The sequence below is a fragment of the Lagenorhynchus albirostris genome, chromosome 2 (assembly GCF_949774975.1).
Source record: "Lagenorhynchus albirostris chromosome 2, mLagAlb1.1, whole genome shotgun sequence".
Classification (NCBI taxonomy): Eukaryota; Metazoa; Chordata; class Mammalia; order Artiodactyla; family Delphinidae; genus Lagenorhynchus; species Lagenorhynchus albirostris.
In genome coordinates, this window is record NC_083096.1 from 104,975,161 (window position 1) to 104,999,134 (window position 23,974).

A 23,974-nucleotide genomic window follows, 5' to 3' on the forward strand; every position below is an offset into this window, starting at 1 on the left:
ATGTGGGATCCTCTCGGTCCAGGACTTAAACCCGTGTCCCCTGCATTGGCAGGCGGATTCTTAACCACTGCACCACCAGGGAAGTCCCTCTTTTCACTTCCTTGATGGCATCCAGTGAGGTACAAAACATTTAAAATTTTGATGAGTCCAATTTATACATATTCTTTATTGTTACTTGTTCTTTTGGTGTCATGTTTAGGAAGGCTTTTCTTCTACAATCTGTGAAGGCTTGTTCTTGAACTTCTTATAAGTAGAATCATATAGCATGTACTTGTTTGCATCAGGCTTCTTTCACCTAATGTTTATAAGATTCATGTATGTATCAAAGTTGGTTTCTTTTTATTGCTGAATAGTGTTGCAGTGAATATATATGCAGTGAATGAATATATCACAATTTGATTATTTTTCTGGATATTGGGGTTGTTTCTGGGCTTTGGCTAGAAATAAAGCTCTTCTGAACTTTCAATTGCAAGTCTTTTTGTGGATGTAGGTTTTCATTTCTCTTGCTGTGTCATATAAAAATGTGTTTAACTTTGTAAAGAATTGCCAAACAGTTCTTCAAAGTGGTTGAACTCTTACATACTTCTGACATGGTTATATGAAAGTCACAACTGCTCCCATCTTTAGCAACACTTGGTATGGCCAGTCTTTAGAATTGTAGCTATTCTAATGTGTACATAGTGTGGTTTTAACCTGGGTTTCCCTGGTGACTAAGGATGTTGAATGTTTTTCAGTTGCTTATTGACTACTTGACTATTTTGTTTTGGAAAGTGTCAGTTTAAGTCTCTTACTCATTTTTTTAAAAATGTGTTGTTTGCCTTCTTAATTATCAATTTTAAGTGTTCTTCATGTACTCTGGATACCAGTCCTTTTTGTCAGATGCATATGTTAAGGATTTTTTTTTTCAGTTTGTGACGTACCTTTTCATTTTCTTAAAACAGAGCTTTTTGAAGTCCAATTTAGTATTTTTTAATCAGATTTTTCCTTTATTGTTAGTGTTTCCTTGTGTCCCATTAACAAATTTTGCCTATTCCAAGGTTGTGAAGACTTTTTCCTGTTTTCTTCTAGGAGTTATATAGTTTTAGGTTTTATATTCAGGCCTATTGTCCATTTTGAGTCATTTTTTTTAATATGTGAATTAAGGCAGAGACAATATAATGTAATGTCTTTACTTGGAATATTTCATTTGTAAATGTTTTTCACAGTTTTGTATATTTGTTTATGTTACTTATTTCATTGTCCTCTGAAGGTGAACTGCTTAACCCTTTTCTCTAATCCGCCCATGAATTCACTTGGCTTTCCTGCTTATACTTAAAGTTACAACGTGGGGATCTCTGAGACCCTTCTGACTCTTAAAAGAAAAAAAGAAAACTTCTATTTGGGTACTTTTTCATCTATACTTTCATTATATCTCAAATTTATGTTTAGCTTAGGAAATACCATTATTTTCTTTTTAACTGCGTGTCTCTTTGTTAATGGTAGTGGTGCAATTTAATTATTTGGCATATAGCAAGCATTCAGTGAATAAGTGAAATGAAGAACTTAGGTTCAGGTTATTTCTGTAAAGTTTGTTTCTGTATTCCATTTATAATTCTTAAGGTTTAGAGTCATACATAAAATTACTTAAATACATACACTAATTTTTTCATAAGATATATTATGGACTTACTAAAATAACATGGGGAAAATAGTATTTAAAGCAAAACATTATCATTAATTAGTTTTTTCTTTTTTTATATAAATTTATTTTATTTATTTATTTTTGTCTGCATTGGGTCTTCGTTGCTGCACGCCGGCTTTCTCTAGTTGCGGCAAGCGGGGGCTACTCTTCCTTGCGGTGGGCAGGTTTCTCATTGTGGTGGCTTCTCTTGTTGCAGAGCATGGGCTCTAGGCGCGCGGGCTTCAGTAGTCGTGGCTCGCGGGCTGTAGAGCGCAGGCTCAGTAGTTGTGGAGCACGGACTTAATTTCTCTGCGGCATGCGGGATCTTCCTGGACCGGGGCTCAAACCCATGTCCCCTGCATTGGCAGGCGGATTCTTAACCAGTGTGCTGCCAGGGAAAAGTCCTAATTAGTTTTTTCTGATAAAGAATATTTATAGCAAAGAGTTGACCCTGAATTTGGCTGTTTTGTAAGTTTTTCTGTTCTTAGAAATATTTGGGACATTTTATTTAATTTATTGTTGCCGTAAAAAATGTATTAAATTATCCCATGAATAAGGATAGAATAAGTACAGTTTATATTACTGTGTTATTGAATATGACTATCTGGTATTTGACGGTATTTTTTAATATGGGGATTTTGATTTTATTTCGATTCAGTCAGTGTTCAGTATACTTTGTATTGAGCTAAATACAAAGATGATATAAAGGGATGTAAAGTTAAGCAAGATATAAATATGGCTCACAAAGGGTGTTTTTATAATCTGCTTTGTATAATTTGACTCATATGTTTCTTTTCTTAATTATTTTTTATATGTCATAAATTAGTATTGGGAGCATTTCTTGTCTAAGCAGATGATTTTCTGAAGGAGTTACTGGAAGTAAATAGTAGCCATGTTAAATACCTAAATAGATGTTTTAATAATCTATTGAATGACATGTAATTTACATCTTTATAATGATAGAGCCACATTTTTCCAGCCTTTTTTTTTAATAGCCTGTGTACATGTGAAAGAAATAATGGATTTGATGTTGTAATGAGTCATGGAATGGATCTCTGAAATTATATTAACCCATCATTCTACAGATAAGGAAGAGGGCTTAAACAGGGCCTTAAGAGTAAAGACGTTTCAGTTTAAAAGTGCAAGTCCAATGATAAATGACAGCTGTTAGTTGGCCTGAGTTTTTGGGAGATAGTAGGGATTATGGAGAGTTAGTGGATTAAAGTCCTTTCTCATTTAAAGGGAGAAGCTCCTATTCTGCTACATCCTGTTGTTTCTGTTTAGGAATGTGGGCCTAGTCCCTATCTTTTTATTTTTCAAGAGAGTCCAGAATTGTAAATAAATATAAATATATGTGTATATAAACAGATAAATGAAATCTTCTAATTTTAGTTTTAGTAATTATTCAGTTTTTTACTCAAACATTGCATGGGCCAAACAAAACACTTTTTGTTTGGGCAGGTTAGTTATGCATCGGTAAAAGCAAAATGAAAAAAGACTAGGAATTTGATTAGACACATTGTAAACATGATAGGGTTAGTTCTTTCATAGAATTGGTTATACCTCTTCCAAGTAGTTTTTTTTTCCTGAAGCCCTCCCAATCACTTTTCTCACCAGAAGATTTCTTTTAATTTTTAGTGGTGATGAAGGGAAATTATGAGGGGACTAATAGTAAAATATTTAACATAATTTACTATTTCAAATTTTGAAATTGTATGCTTAGTAGAAAAAATACAGCAGTTAATTTTATAGATGCTGACCAAATATTATTGAAATTATATATATTTTAAAACCATGGCTAAATTGCAGTAGTGAAGCTCTTAAGTATCATCATGTCATCTAGTGTCACAGTGAGATGTTGAGCAATTTTTAATTATGTTTTAGATTGTTAGAAACAGATAGTAAATCTTTAAGATCTGTAAATGGATCAAGAAGAAACAGTGGCTCCTCCCTTGTATCAAGTTCATCAGCCTCCAGCAACCTCAGTCACCTTGAAGAAGACTCTTGGATTCTTTGGGGAAGAATTGTTAATGAATGGGAAGATGTGCGCAAAAAGAAGGAAAAGCAAGTTAAGGTATTCATATTCTTTGCTTAAGTCCTTCCTCTTATCCGAAAGGGCATGAGGCATCAATTAATAGAGGATTAAAAAAAATCAGATTCAGTACTTCCCAAGTGCTATGATGAAGAGGTCTGCTTTATATATTTGTGCCCATAGAAGTTTTGGTTTGTAGCTATCAATTGTTATAGAGGTCTCCTAATTGTAGAAATATATAGCTGAAAATTATTTTAGATATTAAATTCTCTTATTTTATAGATTCAGAAATGGAAGTTGTGACATCCTATATCCTTCAGTTACCAGTATTTTACTTTTTTTATTTTAAAACATAAAACAGCCCTTTGAAAGATGATGGTTACAGTGCCATCATTCACAGCTCTGCAGATTATCAGGTCCTTAATACCTTTAGAGGCCATACTCTGAGTGAAATGACAAGAATTTATCTGTGGCATTGTTGTCCCTCTGATCAGAACAGAATATACCCGTATCTTAGCCAAATCGTAGCCTTGGTTAAAAAGTTCCCTAGTCTTATTTTTATAAAAGTAGCTTTGTGAATTATAAATTTGAGAAAGTCATCTATTCTACTCCAACCTCCAATAAGTCTTCTTTGGCTTTCAAGGTAGGAAGCCTAAATAAGTCACTTAAACATTTTTATTTTTATTTTTATTTGTAGGAACTTGTTCGTAAAGGGATACCCCATCATTTTAGAGCAATAGTTTGGCAACTTTTGTGCAGTGCACAAAGTATGCCAATTAAGGATCAGTATTCAGAACTCCTGAAAATGACCTCACCTTGTGAAAAATTGATCCGAAGGGACATTGCTAGAACTTATCCTGAACACAATTTTTTTAAGGAAAAAGATAGTCTTGGACAGGAGGTTTTGTTTAATGTAATGAAGGTAAGTTCTATTTATTCATTTTTTGAGATGAAATGAATTCTCAGGAGGTTGAAATTAAACATTTCTCATAATGAAGTATGAACTCTCACCCCAGTAATCAGTTGCTTTGGCAATAAATTTGACTTTAGCATAATTTTGGCTTTAATTCTGATGCTAGATTATTGTCTAGTTTGGAGAACTCTTAGAAAATTCCTCACATTGCTTGGTATCAGTTGACTGAAATCAAATAACCTATAAATCACTATACATACCATAGAGAATATCTTCCATGAGAATGAATAATTCACCTTCTATGAGTCACAATCTGAGAGCAAATTTTTCGCTTGCTGTGGCCAGCATTGCTAAGAGCTCTTAGCCCTTAAAAGTGTGTGCCATTGTAATTTTTTCTCCAATGTTGCCTTTTCCCTTTGCATAATTCCTTTTCCTTCTAGCTACCTCCGTGAAATGTTGATTTCTTGTTAAATCATTTCAATTTTGTCAGTGCTTCGCCTTCATCCTACTCTAGTTTTGATCTTTGTCAGATATATATTTTTAATGATTTTTAAGCTTTGTCACTTTCCTGAGTACAGATTCCTTTATTTTCTTGTCCTTAGGAGTTGTCAGTTCCTAATTGGGAAATCATCAAAATAAAATTTTATGTGGTAAATCATTTGCTTTTAAAATACTTACAGGATAGGATAACATCTACAATAAAGCAAGCAAGAGCTTCTCTAAAAAAAATGGTCTTTAATCCACCTTCTTACTGTCTTTAGGCTTTTAGAGAAGGAAGGTATGATAAATCATGTGAAAGTATTTTGAACAACATTTTTTACTTTTTAGGCATATTCTTTAGTGGATCGTGAGGTTGGTTACTGTCAAGGAAGTGCTTTTATAGTTGGATTGTTGCTTATGCAGGTAAGTTAGTATAAGTATTAAATGTCCAATTAAGTTCTTTATTAAAGTTGGAGAACTTAAATATCATCCTTGTTTTAGTAAGTAGATATTGGGTATTTCCCCCTAAACATAGTCTAAATAGGAACATTTAGTTTGCATTTTAAAATATTAAAAGTATTGAAAATAACATACAGTAGATATCCTGCCACTAAATCAAATTTCACCTTATCTACATTTGGACCATAATATTCTCTAAAGCCTGTATCTACTTTTAAATCTTAACTTATATGTCAATATTTAATGACGAATAATCTTTTCTCAGCCAAGGAGGACTGATTAAAGTGTTGGTATGAAAATCTTATTTATGGAACTTCCCTGGCAGGTTCTATCGCTGGTTGGGGAACTAAGATCGCACATGCTGCGCGGCGCAGCCACAAAAAAAAAAAAAAGAAAGAAAAGAAAAGAAAAGAAAATCTTATTTATCATGTACAACGTCTTTGGAAATTTATACAGTAATTTTATTTGTCACAGAGCTGAGGGCTTGTTATGCCTGTTTTACTATAGGCTCTATAATAGAGGTACTCAGTCACTTTTACTGCCCTGGGGATATAACATGTATTTCCATTGGCAGTGACTTATTTTGGGTGGGGTGTTTTCAGAAGTCAAGGACAGGGACAATCAGTCATAACTTTGAAGGGAAATAGCACGTTGTGTTACCTCTCCAGCCTTATTGAAATTAAAAAAAAAAGTCTATCATACTCTATATTTAGTCTCAGACTAAAATATGATCTGAAAAGAAACCTTGGAGATAACTTCATTTGATCATGTGGGCTTGTTTTTGCAACTCAGTTCTGCACTGAGTTCAGAACTCAGTGATTCTTATTAACTCAGTGTCATAGAGAAAGTATGTAGAAACACATTGCTGTAAGACTCAAGTGTGCAGATTTCTTTATCATAAAAGGAATGACTATAAAACAACTGGGTGATTGTTCTTCATATTTATATTTTACTTGGTGTCACACTTTTTCATTTTGTGACTATCGTTTCAATCTTTTTGAGAGGGACCCAGTGATAGTATTTTTTCTACCTCCTTTTGGTCTTTTATTCAATCATTTCAACTTATTTTTTAAAATATCACCATTTTTAAAACCTTCTCCCAATTTCTATATCAGTGCTATTGTGGAGGAGAGAGGGAATGAATTATTTGATATGTTCAGAGGAGAAGAAGTTCTTACAAGGCAAAAAAGGGAGAGAAATTGACTCATTCTCACTGTGACTGGAGTTGAGGGGTGGAGGGAGAAGTGGAAAGCGGAAGGTAGTTGTGGGAGATGAGTTTGGAGAAGTAGTAAGGGGCCACATCATGTAGGACCTTGTAAGCATTTTGACTTTTACTGAGGATATGGGGAGGCACTAAGTGTTTTGAGCAGTGGAGTGATGTGATCTGATTCATACTTTAAAAGTATCACTCTGGGATTTGAACCTCAGGTGGTGTGGCCCTAGAGCCTGCACTAGTGACTACCTGCCAGGATCATTGGAGGAAAGGAGTCAAAGATCTGCTAGGCCAGGGAATTAATCCTCATGAAAATGAATGGAGTTTGGGGTTGGGGGTTGATCCAGAGGTTTGTAGATGCTGCAAAAAAGAGGAGTAAAGGGTAATATCTGCTGGTATATGTTTCAGAGAGAAGGGTCAGTTAATGCAATGGTAGTGAGGCATTGAGGTCCGAGGAGGGACATGAACCTCTCTACCCCAGGCCTCTTCCAGTGCTCTGGGAGAGAAAACAGCCACCTCAGGAGAGAGCCAGGTTTCCGTGTTGAAGTATTCTTCGGGGGAATCAGGTTTCACTTAGAGAAAGACAGTGAAAGAACATTTGGTAAACAGATTGAGGGTATAGGTAGGATATTTTGTTGATGGCGTATTATCAGGTTCAGAAAGTACTGTGGAAAAGGTTTCGGGAATATTGGAAATGGTGTTAAATTATGGGAGCAATAGAACCAAGCACATGGGATGAGAGTTCTGGGAGGTATGGTTTCTTGCAGTAACTGATATAAAAATCAGTGGGGCTATAAACCTTGACAGGATTAATAAGGATGGTCTCCAAGGCAAAACTGTGGCTATGTGTGTTGGGAGGAAGGAAGGAAGTGTGGGTTTTGCCAAGAATAACTCTTGGCTCCTGTCCATGGCTGTGTCAAGGCCAGGAAAAGTGTATTGTTAATAAAAGTAGTCTTCAGTAAGAAGAGTGCCTAGAGACCCTTTTAGGTTTCGTCTTTTGAAACACACTGGTATAATGTGAGTGAATGAACATTAGAAAATTTTATTTTAAGAAAAGCCACACAGGGGAATTCCCTGGCCGTCCAGTGGTTAGGACTCCACGCTTCCACTGCAGGGGGCATGCGTTCCATCCCTGGTTGGGGAACTAAGATCCCTGCATGCCATGTGGCAGGCCAAAAAAAAAAAAACCACAAAATAATTTGTATAAGTGTTATGTGCCTACATATTCTTATTACAGAGCTTTTACGTTCATTATCTTAGCTGATATGATTATCTAGTGAGTTACACATAAAATGTGAAATTGGAACCTTTAAAACTCTAATTACAGGTTTTTTTAAAACTTATTTTACAAGTTCTTTTAACATTTACGCCATATTGTTTCTGCTTGGAACCCTTGAAAGGCTTCCTATCTCACTTAAGGTAAAAGTCCACATCCTTACAGTGGCTTCTAAAATCCTATGTAATTTGCTTCCCTTTATTTCTCCTCCATAACCATACTTTCATTTGTAACATTACTACTAATTTAGTAGTCCCCTATTCGTTGTTCCTTGAGCATGCCAATTGTGATTCCATTTCAAGACCTTTGTATTATTCTCCCAGGACTGTTCTTTCTTCAGTTTTTCCCTTACCTCAGTATTTTGCTCAAATGTTACCTTATCAAGAGACTTTCCCTGACCTATCTATATATAAATAGCAGTGTAGCTCCCCGGGATTCCCTCTTGCTCTACTTTGTTTTATTTCCATAGCTCTTCTCACCATCTGACGTATATATTAATTGATTTATTCCATGTATTATCTGTCTCCCCCAACTAGAAGGTTCAGTCTGCTTGAGGGTAGATACTGTTTATTTTGTTCACTGGTATATACTCAGAGAGAGAAGTATCTGGCTTTAAATGAATATTTGTTGGTTGAATTCATGAGTAAGGCAAGTGAGGCAGCTGGTCTCAGAGGCTGTAAGATTTGTCTAACTTCTCATTGTCGGTGATAGAATGGGAAATTAGAAGCTTCTGATTTCTAGTCCATTGCTCTTAATATTGTACCACATGGCACTCAGGATTGACATATATACACTACCATGTGTAAAATATCTAGTGGGTACATGCTATAATGCACAGGAAGCTAAGATCGGTGCTCTGTGACAACCTAGATGGGTGGGGTGATGGGGGGGGGTGGGAGGGAGGTCCAAGAGGGAGGGGATATATATATACATATAGCCGATTCACTTCATTGTACAGCAGAAACTAACACAACATTGTAAAGCAATTATGCTCCAGTAGAAGAAAAAGTTAATGACAATAAAAACCAAAATAACAACATTGTTTATAGTTGGATGGGTACTTAGTTTAAATGTGTTTAGCTTATTTGTATATCACAGAACATTAACCTATGTTGCTTTTTTCCTCCTAATGCAGATGCCAGAAGAAGAAGCTTTCTGTGTATTTGTTAAATTAATGCAAGATTATAGACTTCGTGAACTTTTTAAACCAAGTATGGCAGAATTAGGCCTTTGTATGTACCAGTTTGAATGCATGATACAGGTAAAAGTGTGGTGTTAACCAAAAACATATTGCCTTTATATTTTTTGTCATCTTGGTTTGAGTGACAACTAAGCAAGTTTAATGTTAAAAGCATTAAAGCAATAGAAAAAGAAACAGTGTTTTAATCACATCATCATTTGTTGTTCAGTTAATCCACAGTTTAGACCTACTTCTCAGTTAGGCGCTGTCTGCAGGTAGATCACAGTCTGGAACTTGACTAGTTTTTATATTCAGACCTTAAGCATTTGTGCCAAATATAGTATATCATAACCTAGATGCATGAATTTCTTTATTATGCCATATTGTATCCTATTATTTTACATAGACTTTGCTCTCTTACAGAAGCCCATGACATTTGGACACTGATATCAATTCATTTCCTTTGAGACTATCTCTTTTATCTCTTTCAGTCCTCTCCCCTGCCTTTCCCTTTTCATCACTTTTTTTGCTGGCCTGTAATCTTTTAAAAAATATATTGTTTCAAAAAAATATATATATATATTGTTTCTATCCTTTTGTGTTACTAGTTTAAGAGTCAGAGTCTTAGTGACTATGTGAGGGTGAAGAGGAGGAAGAGAGGAATCAAAACCAAGTAAAAAATACCTTTGAAGTATTTCATCTTTCTGGATTTAATTTTATATTTATATATATAAATAAATTTACTATTTTGTCCTGTAATGTAATGGTAGAAATATTCTTCATTTACTTAAATTTCAATTAGGTAAGCAGAATTTAAGAATATAGGTTAATCATTCAGCTGGCATAAGAGCCATTTTCACAAGTCTACTTTTCCCTGGCAGCCTTACCCACAGCAATTTTAAAATTCTCTTATCTTTTCTGTGTGTGATGAGACGAAGGGGATATACAAAATGTTTTTACATTTTTAAAGTAAAAGACAAAGTAGGTCTTGGTGATTCTTAATTTTTTTTTCTTTTTGAACTAGTAAGCTTATTTTTATCACCCTTAAACTCCCTTGGTTTATTTTCAGTTAATGTATCATTTATGTTTTGAATTACTAGAATGTTGAAGTATCTGTATTTTGGGTGAGAAGGTAGGAAGCTTAGGATAGGTGACCAATGGTAGATAGCACCTGAAAGTATTTCAAGATAACATTTTTTTCCCTTAAAAAAATTTTTTGGGGCTTCCCTGGTGGCGCAGTGGTTGAGAGTCCACCTGCCGATGCAGGGGACACAGGTTCATGCCCCGGTCCGGGAAGATCCCACATGCTGCAGAGCAGCTGGGCCCGTGAGCCATGGCCGCTGGGCTTGCGCGTCCGGAGCCTGTGCTCTGCAGTGGGAGAGGCCACAACAGTGAGAGGCCCGCATACCGCAAATAAAAGAAAAAAAGAAAAGAAAAAATTTTTTTGGAAATATTATAGTTTATAGAAAAGTATAGAAAATATCAGATACCCATGTACCCACAAATAAGATTAAAGAAATATAAAATTTTTACTTATTTATTATAATTTTTCTTTTTATTAATAAATCATTAAAAAGTTCCAACTTTTTTTTTTTTTTTTTTTTGCGGTATGCGGGCCTCTCACTGTTGTGGCCTCTCCCGTTGCGGAGCACAGGCTCCGGACGCGCAGGCTCAGCGGCCATGGCTCACGGGCTCACGGGCCCAGCCACTCCGCGGCACGTGGGATCTTTCCGGACCGGAGCATAAACCCGTGTCCCCTGCATCGGCAGGCAGACTCTCAACCACTGCGCCACCAGGGAAGCCCCCAGTTCCAACTTTTTAAGTTCCAACTCCACATCCTTTTTCCCTTCTTTCTTTTCCAGACAATAACCACTATCCAGAATGTGTCAGTTTCTGCCTCTTAACTCTTCCGTATGAAGCCTAAATTTTATGTTTGTGTTTGCTATCAGCTACTTTAGTATGTATACAATGGTCTGGCTTAAAATACTCAGTTTTAACTAAGAAATTCTTTTCATCTCTTTAGGAGCATCTTCCAGAGCTCTTTGTGCATTTTCAGTCTCAGAGTTTTCATACCTCGATGTATGCATCATCTTGGTTTCTGACTATCTTCCTTACGACTTTTCCACTACCAATTGCAACAAGGATATTTGATATCTTTATGTCTGAGGTGAGTTAATGCGCAGACTGAGCAAAGGAATCATTGGGTTAATGAGAGCTGGGCAATGAGGCCAATTATAAAGGAGACCCATGTGTTCCATGCTAAACTACTTACCTGGATAATCTCATCTAATCCTTTAACAACCCTATCAGTACTATTCATCTCCCCATTTGATAGATGATAGATGAGAGATTAGGAAGCCAATATTTAGAGAAAGATTAAGTAGCTCGTCTATGGACACATAGGTGGTATAGTAACCAGGATTCAGATGTAGGCATTCAAAATCTGGAGCCCACACTCTTAATCAGACCTCTGTTTCACCTCCTTTTTGATTTAGTGAGAATTAGTGAGGGGTAAAATCTACCTTACAGTCAATATTGTTGCAATGCATCTGTTACCCAAAGAGGAAGAAGTAATGAGTATAATTAAGTTTCTTCTATCCCATGAACACCTTGCAGGCAGTCCTTCTAATTGTCAGTGATATGTAGTAGTGATCCTTTGTCTTGTATATTTTGAGTGAGAAGGTAGGAAGGTAAGGATAGGTGATCAGTGATGGAGAGCACCTAAGAATATTATAAATTGTTATTAATTACATCTTGGGAAGATCAGTTTGTATAATGTAGCTAAGTTAGGTTAGTCTGGAGCCAGCAAGCTATGATTCATATACTAATCTCTTCTGGTTTGCATGCCAAATCTGTCCTTCCACTTATTTCTGTAAATAAAGTTTCTTGGAACATAGCCGTGACCATTTGTTGATGTTATGTCTGTGTCTGCTTTTGAGCTGCAATGGCAGGGTTGATTATTTGTGACAGCAACCATAGGTAGGGCTCATAAAGCCTAAAACATTTGTTCTCCAACTCTTTACAGAAAATGTGTGCGCACCTCTGTTTAGATACCTAAATGTTTACCTTAGTATTCTTTTGACTGATTACTTTTTGTTTTGAAAGAATAAGACAAATTTGACTTTATAATTTGATTCCTCAGGGTTTAGAAATAGTGTTTCGGGTAGGATTAGCGCTTCTTCAAATGAATCAGGCAGAACTGATGCAACTCGACATGGAAGGGATGTTACAGGTAAGCCAGGCCATGATTTCTTGAATGTCTCTAGATTTTACTATTAATTAATTGATAATAAACGGTACTAAGTCATTCTTATGTTTTTCTTCTATTGTATTTTAGCACTTTCAGAAGGTCATTCCACATCAGTTTGATGGTGGTCCAGACAAATTAATCCAGGCAGCTTACCAAGTCAAGTATAACTCAAAAAAAATGAAAAAGTAAGTATTTTATATTTTGTTTTTTTAGTTATGGGGGTTTGTTGATGCATTTAGGAAATTAAATGGAAGAAGCAAAACATTCTAGTGGTGAGTGCAGATTTCCTCCTCATTTTATAGAGCTGTAATGTTTTATTTGGTGGTATTGGTTTCAATATAACCTAAATTTAATATTGGAATTTCATAGTGCTCTAGTGGTGCATGGGATTATTGTGTATTACTTTTAAAACTCCCCTTCCCATTCCACATTGATTAGAATTAGGAACCTGGTAAGTGTATATATGTGAGTGTGCTGTTATTTTAGAAACCGCTTTTATGGTGTGGTCTAAGTCACTGACATTCTTTTCCTCTTAGTTGATCCCAGTTTATCACTTAAGTTCAAGATTAGCATAACCAGCAAGATAGGCATGAAGTATGCATTAAGTTAAAATTTTGTTTACTGTGTATTACTTTCTAGTGAAACTTTTCTTTGAATATATTTCATAAAAGTTCAAGATATGCAGTGTTGGCCTGTAAAGGTTAATTTTTGAAATATGATAAAGGTGTTAATTAAGAACAACAGCTCTTACTCTTCTAGGTTCCAGTAATTAAATAAATCTTAGCCTGAGGTCATTGTTAGCATTCCTGACACTTGTGCTCAGTATCTCTGCTGCTGCAAGGTGAAATTACATTAACATGTACAACTATTCCCATGGAGATTCCTACTCCAGAAAGTATATTAGAATATGAGTAAGAATTACGTTATTAAAATTAGTTGGCTCTAATTTGAAAAAAGACAATTTATCATATTCAACTATTATTGTTAATAAATTACCTGTGAAATTTCTAATAATCACATCACACCATCATTTTGAGACATTACTGACTGAAAAGCTGTTCTGTTCTATAATTGATAAAATCTTAGGCACCATCTCAATTTCTGCCTGTTGACCTTAATTTAAAAATACTTTATTGGGACTTCCCTGGTGGCACAGTGGTTAAGAATCCGTGTGCCAATGCAGGAGACACAGGTTCGATCCCTGGTCTGGGAAGATCCCACATGCCATGGGGAGCAACTAAGCCTGTGCGCCACAACTACTGAGCCTGTGCTCTAGAGCCCACAAGCCACAACTACTGAGCCCGTGTGCCACAACTACTGAAGCCTGCATGCCTAGAGCCTGTGCTCCGCAACAAGAGAAGCCAACGCAATGGAAAGCCCACGCACTGCCACGAAGAGTAGCCCCTGCTCGCCGCAGCTAGAGAAAGCCCATGTGCAGCAAAGAAGACCCAGTGCAGCCAAAAATAAATCAATAAATGAATAAATAAATTTATTAGAAAAAAACTTTATTGCTAATTATCATTTGAGCCTTCATCAAGTTGTAATCTTTTTTACAATAGTAACATCAAAGATCACTGATTATAGATCACTGTAACAAATATGCTTCTGTTTTCTTTCCCTTCCTTTTTTTTCTTTTATTGGTACTTCCCTTCCTTTTCTGTTGCAGTATCTACTTCTTACTGCATTGACTACTTCTTAGTGGTTAGTAGTTGTTTATGCATATTCTGGAGAATAATACTTTATCACTATTAAAAGATGAGTGTCATCCATTTCTACTAAGTATCACTCTCAGAATGTAATGAACTTACACTTGGACCTGGCTCTGAAGAAGGTTCAAATTTCCTGTGGGTAGGATGGTGGCAGAACAGAATTAAATAGCCTATTACAGTCTGGTAGATGTCAATATAACATGTTATTAATATAACATGTAAGAGATGCCTAAACTATGTGTCTTTAAACTGCATACACAGTCTAGTCTGTTGGGGCCCAGGAAAATGTTCAGAGCATGGTAACTAGATTTTCATTCTTTCCTAACTTTTATCTGCCCTGATAATATTCCTATGGTAGAGGTACTTTTACTGAGTTCAAGCTTGTAGTACTCGCCACACGACAGGCCAATAAATCGAGAGACATGGTGTTGGGGCAAGGAATAGTGACTTTATTTGCAAAGCTGGAAGACCAGGAAGATGGTGGACTGGTGTCCCAGTGAACCATTTTACCCGAGTTAGGATTTAGGTCTCTTTAATACTAAAAGGGCAGAGTGTGTAGCTGGTTGTTGCAGACTTCTTGGTGCCAGAATCCTTTGTTCTTCCAGCTGTCCACCTGAGTCTAGCCACAATGTTCTTATCAACCCTCAACAAAACAAATGTTCTCTGTTCTGCAATTTTTTATCTCTGTATGAATGGAAAAGTGTTATATTGATACTTTTAAAGATCAAGCCTGGGAGGCAGAGCCTTGAGAATGGGCTCTCATGTATATTTTAGGCTATAGGCAACATCCTTTTACAAAGGTGCAGAGCCAGCATAACTAAAAACAGAGCTCAAAGGTTAGAGCTAAAGGAATAGATCCAATATGGAGTCAGGTTTGTTCTTCTTTGTTACAGTATCTTTGTTCTCCTTTCTAGCTCCCCTTTTACAATCTGCCTTCTACCACTTTATAAAAGTAAGGCAAACCTGTCACTCCAATTCTTACTGTGGTACATTACTTTGGGATATAAAAATCTCTGGGGTACCAAACAAAAGGGACAATTTCAGAATGCCTTGCTACAGAAGGAGTGTGCCCTTAGAGAACAAAGCAAGAAAAATCAAATGGAGCAGCTTCTTATTTCATCCAGCTGACAAATGCTTGGCAAGGCTGCCTTATCTTGCTTATAGTTAGAATTGAAAAATAGAATGGTGGTTATGGGGTTATGTATTCATGTATACTTATTTGAGTTGAAAAAGAACATGAACTTTAGTGATAGAGAAAGTAAATATAATTTGACTCATTTGTTTAGTAACAGTGACTGCCTTTGCTGCTTAGGTTATAGAGTAGACATCCATAAATCGAATAAGTCTCATTTAAAGTTTTAGTGAAAAAATTTAAGCATATATAAATCACATCCTTTGCAACTATATGCACTTAGGTAACAAAAATTTTTTAGACTTCTTTAAAGTATATAAGGGGCAACATTCTTTTAGCAGGTACATGAGAAAAAAAAGTTGAAGACCACTGACATGGCTGGATAGGAGGATGGCAGAAGATGAAGATTCAGGTTTTTTTTTTTTTAACAGAAGATGTTGGGGGTAGGTGTTTATTAATTAATTAATTAATTTTTGCTGTGTTGGGTCTTCGTTTCTGTGCGAGGGCTTTCTCTAGTTGTGGCAAGGGGGGGCCACTCTTCATTGCGGTGTGCGGGCCTCTCACTATCGCAGCCTTGCTTGTTGCGGAGCACAGGCTCCAGACGTGCAGGCTCAGTAGTTGTGGCTCATGGGCCCAGTTGCTCCGCGGCATGTGGGATCCTCCCAGACCAGGGCTCAAACCCGTGTCCCCTGCATTAGCAGGCAGATTCTCAACCACTGCACCATCGGGGAAGCCCTCAGGTTGTTTTCTGAAGGAAAGGGCACCAGTGTATAGTTTTAAAAAACTTATGTTTCCAGTTGCTGGGGTTAAATGATGACTACAGAGAGGGAGTTCCTCCTTTGTGGAACTTACAGAAGTGCAGAAGACTGACTTTGAGATATAAAAACCTCTGGAGTTCCAAACAAAAGGTACAATTTCAGAATGACTTGCCCCAGAAGGAGTGTGCCCTGAGAGAGCAAAGCAAGAAAAATCAAATGGAGCAGCTTCTGAACAAATATACAGTATCATGTCCATCAGTGTCAGTGCCATGAAGGAAAAGGAAAGGAGGATGAAGGACATGGAAGTGATGGGGTGCTTTTTTTAGATAGAGAACTCAGGATAGGGCACACAGACTGATAAAGCACCATTTGAGCAGACAGCTGAAGGAAGTGAGAGAGGGAGCCATGTGATTATCTGAGCAAGTATATTTCATGCTGAGAGAGCAGTAAATGTAATGAATGAAATAAGAATGATTGATATAGTTAAGAACAGTAAAAAGCCAGTGTGACTGTACTGTAGGCAAATGGGAGTGTAATAGGCAGTGAAGTTTGAAACGTGGTGGGAACCTAGGGGTATTTAAAGCTGTGCTGTCCTGTATGGTAGCCACTACCTGTATGTGGCTATTTAAATAGAATTAAAGATTCATTAAATCAGTTGTATTAGCCATGTTTCAACTGCTCACTAATCACTCACATGTGGTTTAGAGGTTTCTTTAAGATATAAATGTTGCAAGCAAGCAGTCTTAGCCTTTGGCTTCTTTTGTTGTAATTTTTATTTTGGTATACTTTTAAACTTTTCAAAAAAGTTACAAATATACTACAAGGAACTCCCTTATGCCACTTATCCAAATTCACCAATTGTTTACATTTTGCTCCATTTGTTTTATTTTCCTCCCCCCCCACATGCATATATATAAATAAAATAATGTGTGTGTGTGTGTGTGTGTGTAAGTAAAATCCATACCCATTATTTTTGGGAGGACACATTTTAGAGTAAGTTGAGATATTGTGCCCTTTTTCCTTAAATACTTGAATATGTACTTCCTAAGAACAGAGCTTTTTTTTTTTTTTTTAAACCGAAGTCAGCAGTTAATCAAAATCAGGAAATTATCATAGATACAATAGTATTCTAATCCATAAAAGAAGTTCAAATTTTATCATTTGTCCCAATAATATTCCTTACAACAATCTCCTCCTCCCATCCCCAACTTCTACCCACTCCCCACCCTTAATCCCTTACCCCCTGGGTCCTGTATCCACTCCAGACCCTACAGGATCATGTATTGCAATTTGTTTATTTATTTAAAATTTTAATTTTATTTATTTTTGGCTGTGTTGGGTCTTCATTGCTGCATGCGGGCTTTCTCTAGTTGCAGCAAGTGGGGGCTACTCTTCGTTGTGGTGCGCAGACTTCTTGCGGTGGCTTCTCGTGTTGTGGAGCACAGGCTCTAGGCGTGCTGGCTTCAGTAGTTGCAGCACGCTGGCTCAGTAGTTGTGGTGCATGGGCTTAGTTGCTCCACGGCATGTGGGATCTTCCCAGACCAGGGCTCGAACCCACGTCCCCTGCATTGGCAGGTGGATTCTTAACCACTGTGCCACCAGGAAAGTCCCGTGTATTGCATTAGGTCTTCCATGTTTGTATTGTAAATAGTGTCATTTCAGTCTCCTTTAATCTGAAATGCTCTCTCAATGCTTTGTGTTTCTCGACCTTGATATATTTCAAGAGTACAGGCTAGTTATTTTGTAGAAGATCCCACAATTTCGGTTTATCTAACATTTCCTCATTATTAAATTCAGGTTGCGCATTTTTGGCAGGTATACCAATAATATTGTATCTTCTCATCAGTCTTGGCTTGTCTCAATATTGATGATGTTACCTTTTTTTAAAAACAATTATTTATTTATTTTTAAATTTTTATTGAAATATAGTTGATTTACAGTGTTGTGTTAGTTTCAGGTGTACAGCAAAGTGATTCAGATATATATATATATATATATATACACACGCACACACACATATATATGTATATATATATTCTTTTTTTACATTCTCTTCCATTATAGGTTATTACAAGATATTGAGTATAGTTCCCTGTGCTATACAGTAGGTCCATGTTGGTTATCTATTTTATGTATAGTAATGTGTATATTTTAATCCCAAACTCCTAATTTATCCTCCCCACTTTGGTAACCATAAGCTTGTTTTCTGTCTGTGAGTCTATTTCTGTTTTATAAATAAGTTCATTTGTATCATTTTTTTATATTGCACATATAAGCAATATCATATGCTATTTGCCTTTCTCTGGCTTACTTCAATTCACTTAGTATGATAATCTTTAGGTCCATCCATGTTGCTGCAAATGGCATTATTCCATTCTTTTTTAAGGCTGAGTAATAGTCCATAGTGTGTATATACTACATCTTCTTTATCCATTTAGCTGTTAATGGACACTTAGGTTTCTTCCATGTCTTGTATTGTAAATAGTGCTGCTATGAACATTGGGGTGCATGTATCTTTTCAGCTTATGTTTTTCTCCAGATATATGCCCAGGAGTGGGATTGCAGGATCATATGGTAGCTCTACTTTTACTTTTTTAAGGAAGATGATGTTAGCTTTGATCACTTGGTTAATAAGGTGATGTCTGCCAGATTTTACTACTATAAAGTTATTATTTTGTCTTTTATGAGTAAGTAATTTGTGTCAGGGTACTTTGAGGTTATATAATATCCTGTTCCTTACCAAACTTTCCCTCCCCATATTTGGCTCTGCTTATGATTGTCTCACTCCCTCATTCCTTCCTTATTAATTGGCATTCTAGTATAAGGAAGAGGTTTCCCTTCTTTCTCTTTTTATCTCTTTGCTTGCTTGCTTGCTTATTTATTTATTTATTTATTTATATTGGTGTGAATCCACTGAGTCTTATTATTATTTTTTTTTAAATTAAGAACTACTAGGTGGTTTTCAGACTGGTTTTTGAGAAGCCCTGATTTTTTAAAATTAATTAATTTATTTGTTTTTATTTTTTGGCTGTGTTGGGTCTTTGTTGCTGCGCATGGGCTTTCTCTAGTTGAGGGAAATGGGGGCTACTCTTCGTTGTGGTGCGCAGGCTTCTCATTGTGGTGGCTTCTCTGTTGTGGAGCACGGGCTCTCGGTGCACGGGCTTCAGTAGTTGTCGCACGTTGGCTCAGTAGTTGTGGCTCACGGGCTCTAGAGCGCGGGCTCAGTAGTTGTGGCGCATGGGCTTAGTTGCTCCACGGCATGTGGGATCTTCCCGGACCAGGGCTCGAACCCATGTCCCCTGCATTGACAGGCCGATTCTTAACCACTGTGCCATCAGGGAAGTCCCCCAAAAATACCACTCTGGTAATAGTGTTTAGAAAAGGTTGAGTTAAGAAACTGGCAAGTAGCAAGAACAATTAAAAGATTCCTCTAGTAATTTAGATAAGCCATAACAAAGGCCTAAAAATACTACCAGTGAAGGGAGAGGGAGAGTAGCTTTGCAGCTACTTGGAAGTAGGTTTGCAGAAACCTGATCATACCTCAGCCAGGTGATCAAGGTCAACATCAACAGTGGTATCCTGTTGATAGTTTATACCTTTGATGAAAATGGGACTTACCTCTGTGGTCTTCCTCCCCCAAAACCCATATTACCAATATAATCATGAGCAAAGCATGAGACAAATCCCAGTTGAGGGACGTTCTACAGAACACCTGATGACCAGTACTCCTCAAACTGTCAGGGTCATCAAAAACTTGGAAAGTCTGAGAGACTGTCCTAACCATGGGACTTTAAGAAGACGTGACAGCTAAATGTAGTGTGGTATCCGGGATGGGATCCTAGGGTAGAAAAAGGACATGAGCCAAAAACTTCAGAAACCTGAATAAAGTATGGACTTCAGTTGTTAATAATATATTAATATTGGTTCATTAATTGTCATAAATGTACTATACTAATGTAAGGTTTAAACCTAGGAGAAACTGGGGATGGGGTTTATAGAAACTCTATACTCTTCTAATTATTTTGTAAATCTAAAACAGTTCTAAAAAATAAAGTTTGTTTAAAAAAATTATCAATGCAGATGAAAAACTAATATTGAATTTTAGAGCAGTGTTAAGGTGGTTGAATTGAACATGCTTGGTGACTGAATTGGGAATCAGGGATTAAATGATAACTCATAGTGTTTTGTTTTAGGTTTGTGAATGAGTAATGATGACATTTATCACAGTACATTACAAAATATCTGCTTCACAGTAGTCATTTGTGAAGGCTATAAAGTTATTTCAACAGTGCAGCCATTGCTCAAAATGTTTCGCACTTTTTTAGAATCAAAAATTTTTTGGATATCCTATATTCTTTTAGACATACCAAAGTAAGAGACATAGCAGTGTAGCAGTTAAGGGTGTGACCTTAGGCAAGTTTCTCCTTCTTTCTAAGCCTCAAAATTGGCATATTACATAGTCACTGTGGACAGAAGATTGTGAAAAGAGGGCAGAGTAGGAAGCACCAGGAATCTGTCTGCCACCTAGACAGTAGTTGCACTGGCAGAATCTGTCTGATGTTAACTGTTTTGGAACTCTGAAGTCTATTGAAGACTTGTAACTTCTAGGGGTAGGCATGATAAATTGCAGTTAATTTGATCAGTTCAGCTCTTAGCACATTACCTATTCTCTACCCCTTAGCCACTGACAGGCAGCTGTGCTTGTATTCCTGGAACAGCCTGCATGCAGCTTATGGGAGTCAGGGTGGGCAAAAAAGACCATGTCCTCCACATATTGGGGATCTGTGCTCTGATTCCTGATCACTGTTTTTGATCGGACAGGTGCAAAGAAGTTGTTGTTGCACATCTCCCCATTGATGTCGCACCTCTCTCCACTGTTGTTGCACCTCTTCCTCTGGCTGAAGAGACTGCCAAGAGATTTAAAGGGCTCGTGCCTTTTCTCCCCTTCAATTTTTTCTTTTTCCGCTTTTGGGAGCCAGACACAAAAGACTAGGACGTTCAAAAACAACTGCATATATGGAGAAAATTAAAACGTGCCTGTGTATGCCCAAGGGAGAGGCTCAGAAAAGACCTGTGGATACCGTAAGTTTACAGCTCAGGTTGGTCATCAACACAGAGACAGCCTATAACAATCAAAAAGGCAAAAACAATAACAAAAAAAACCCCAGCAAATCCTGGGGAGGGGGAGAATCTGATTTTCAGAGTTACCACATTACTAGATTCAAATGTCTAGTTTTCAACAACAAAAAAAATCAAGGCATGTGAAGAAACAGGAAAATATGACCCATTCAAAGGAAAGAAATAAACTGTATCTGAAGGAAACTTCATGGCATATTTGGTAGATAGAAACTTTAAAAGATGCTCAAAGAAATAAAGGAAGCTGTGGGAAAAGTAAAGAAGATGTATGAACAAAATGGAAATATCAGTAAAGGGATAGAAAGTCTAAAAAGAAACCAAAAAGAAATCCTGGATCTGAAAAGTACAATAACTGAAATGAAAAGTTCACTAGAGTGATTGAAAGGCAGATTTGAGCAGGTAGAAGAATAAGTGAACCTGAAGATAGGATACTGAAATAACTGAGTTCGAGGAATAGCAACAACAAAAAAGACCTAAGAAAAGTGAACAGAGCCTAAGGGATCTGTGGGATACCATCAAGTGGACCAACATACATATTGTGGGAATCTGAGAAGGTGGGGTGGCGGGATAGAAAGTTTGAAGAAATAATGGCTGAAAACTTAACACATTGGTTGAAAGACATGAATATAAACATTTAAGAAGCTCATTAACTCCAAGTAAATTGATGTAAGAAAGACCCCACACCAAGACACATTATAATCAGACTTGCAAAAGGCAAAGAGAGAGCAAATCTTGAAGGCAGCAAAAGAGAAGTCAATCATTATATACAAGGGATTCTCAATAAGATTATAAACATACTTCTCATCAGACACTTTGGAGGCCAGAAGACAAGTGGGCCTTTATATCCAAAGTGCTAAAAGGAAAAACAGTCAGGAATCCTGTATCTGGCAAAACTGTCTTTCAAAAGTGAGGGGAAAATCGAGACATTCCCAGGTAAATGAAGGTTAAGCTCGTTATCACTAGATCTGCCCTTCAGGAAATACTCATTCCTGCAGGGTGAAATGAAAGGACACTCACGAAACAGTAACTCAAAGTCATCTCACAAAATGAACTTCTTAATTAAGGCAAACACATGGGCAATTATGAAAGCTATTATTATCATAACAGTAGATTGTAACTCCACTTTTTGTTTTCTACATGATTTAATAAATTAATACATTTTTAAAAAAGCAATTATTAGTCTAAAAGTTACTAGTATTGTAATTTTTGTTTGTAGCTCCAAATCTTGTTTTCTACATTATTTAGGAGACTAATAGATTTAAAAGAATCATTAGTTTGTGTTTTGGGGCACACAATGTATAAATACATGTTTTTGTGACCAGTAACCAAAAGGGGTGGGAAAGAAGCTATAAAAGAGCAGAGTTCTTGTATATTATTGAAGTTAAGCTGCTATAAATTCAAATTAGAGTATTATAACTTTAGAATGTTAATATAATCTCCATGGAACCACAAAGAAAATAACAATGGAATATACACAATAGGAAATTAGAAAGGAATTTAAGCATTTCACTACAAAAAAACCAACTAAACACTAAAGACAACAATAATGCAGGAAATGAGGGACAAAAAAAACTACAAGGCATATAGCAAACAAATAGCAAAATGACAGTAAGTCCTTCCTTATCAGTACTTACTTTAAAAGTAAATGAATTAATGGGCTTCCCTGGTGGCGCAGTGGTTGAGAGTCCGCCTGCCGATGCAGGGGACACGGGTTCGTGCCCTGGTCTGGGAAGATCCCACATGCCGTGGAGCGGCTGGGCCCATGAGCCATGGCCGCTGAGCCTGCGCGTCCGGAGCCTGTGCTCCTCAACAGGAGAGGCCACAGCAGTGAGAGGCCCACGTACCGCAAAAAAAAAAAAGTAAATGAATTAAACTCTCCAAAAGACATAGATTGGCAGAATGGGGAAAAGCCACATGATCCAACTACATGTTATTTACAGGTGACTCATTTTAGATCCAAAGATGCAAATAGATTGAAAGCGAAAGGGTGGGAAAAGATATTCCATGCAAATAGTAAACAAAAGAGAGCAGAAGTAGCTATAGTAATATCAGACAAAACAGACTTTAAATTTTAAAAGTTTCCAAGAGGCAAAGACAGGTAACATATATTAATGAAAGGTTCAGTATAGCAATAGGTGTTACAATTATAAATATTTATACACCAATGACAGACTATCAAAATATATGAAGCAAAAATGGACAGATGAAGTGAGAAATGGACAGTTCTACAGTAGTAGTTGGAGACTTCAATATCCCACTCTCAGTAATGGATAGAACAACCAGAGAATATAAGTAAGGAAATAGAGGACTCAACACAATAAACCAACTGTATCTAATAGAGATACACAGAACACTTTACCCAATAACAACACTATTAAGTCTCAGTAGATTTTAAGAGATGTACAAAATATCTTCTCCAGCTATAACAAGTTGAAGTTAGATATCAATAACAGAAGTAAAACCGGAAACAGCAATTTTTTGGAAATTAAACAACACACTCTTAAACAACCAGTGGATCAGTGAAAAAGTTTTATTTTTCAGTAGCATCAAAATAAATACTTAGGAATTAACTTAACCAAGGAGGCAAAAGACTTGTACAATGAAAACATCAAAACATTACTGCAAGAAATTAAATATATAAACAAATGGAAACACATCCCATATTCAAGGATTGGAAGACTTAATCTTGTTAAGATGTCAGTACTACCCCAAATGATCTACAGATTCAGTGCAGTCCTTATCAAAATACTGATGACATTTTTTTTTGCAGATAGAA

At 36.6% G+C, this 23,974-nt stretch overlaps 1 protein-coding gene across 2 annotated transcripts in view; it reads left to right on the forward strand.

Annotated features, from left to right (window-relative positions):
• EVI5 (ecotropic viral integration site 5) overlaps window positions 1-23,974 on the forward strand; it is a 205,972-nt gene that overhangs the window by 69,201 nt on the left and 112,797 nt on the right. For both annotated transcript variants that reach the window (XM_060139567.1, XM_060139568.1), the window contains exons 3-9: window positions 3,545-3,734; window positions 4,390-4,614; window positions 5,434-5,508; window positions 9,169-9,294; window positions 11,237-11,380; window positions 12,356-12,445; window positions 12,551-12,648. In XM_060139567.1, the coding sequence (XP_059995550.1) occupies window positions 3,545-3,734; window positions 4,390-4,614; window positions 5,434-5,508; window positions 9,169-9,294; window positions 11,237-11,380; window positions 12,356-12,445; window positions 12,551-12,648 (948 nt within the window). The remainder of the gene's footprint in view (window positions 1-3,544; window positions 3,735-4,389; window positions 4,615-5,433; window positions 5,509-9,168; window positions 9,295-11,236; window positions 11,381-12,355; window positions 12,446-12,550; window positions 12,649-23,974) is intronic.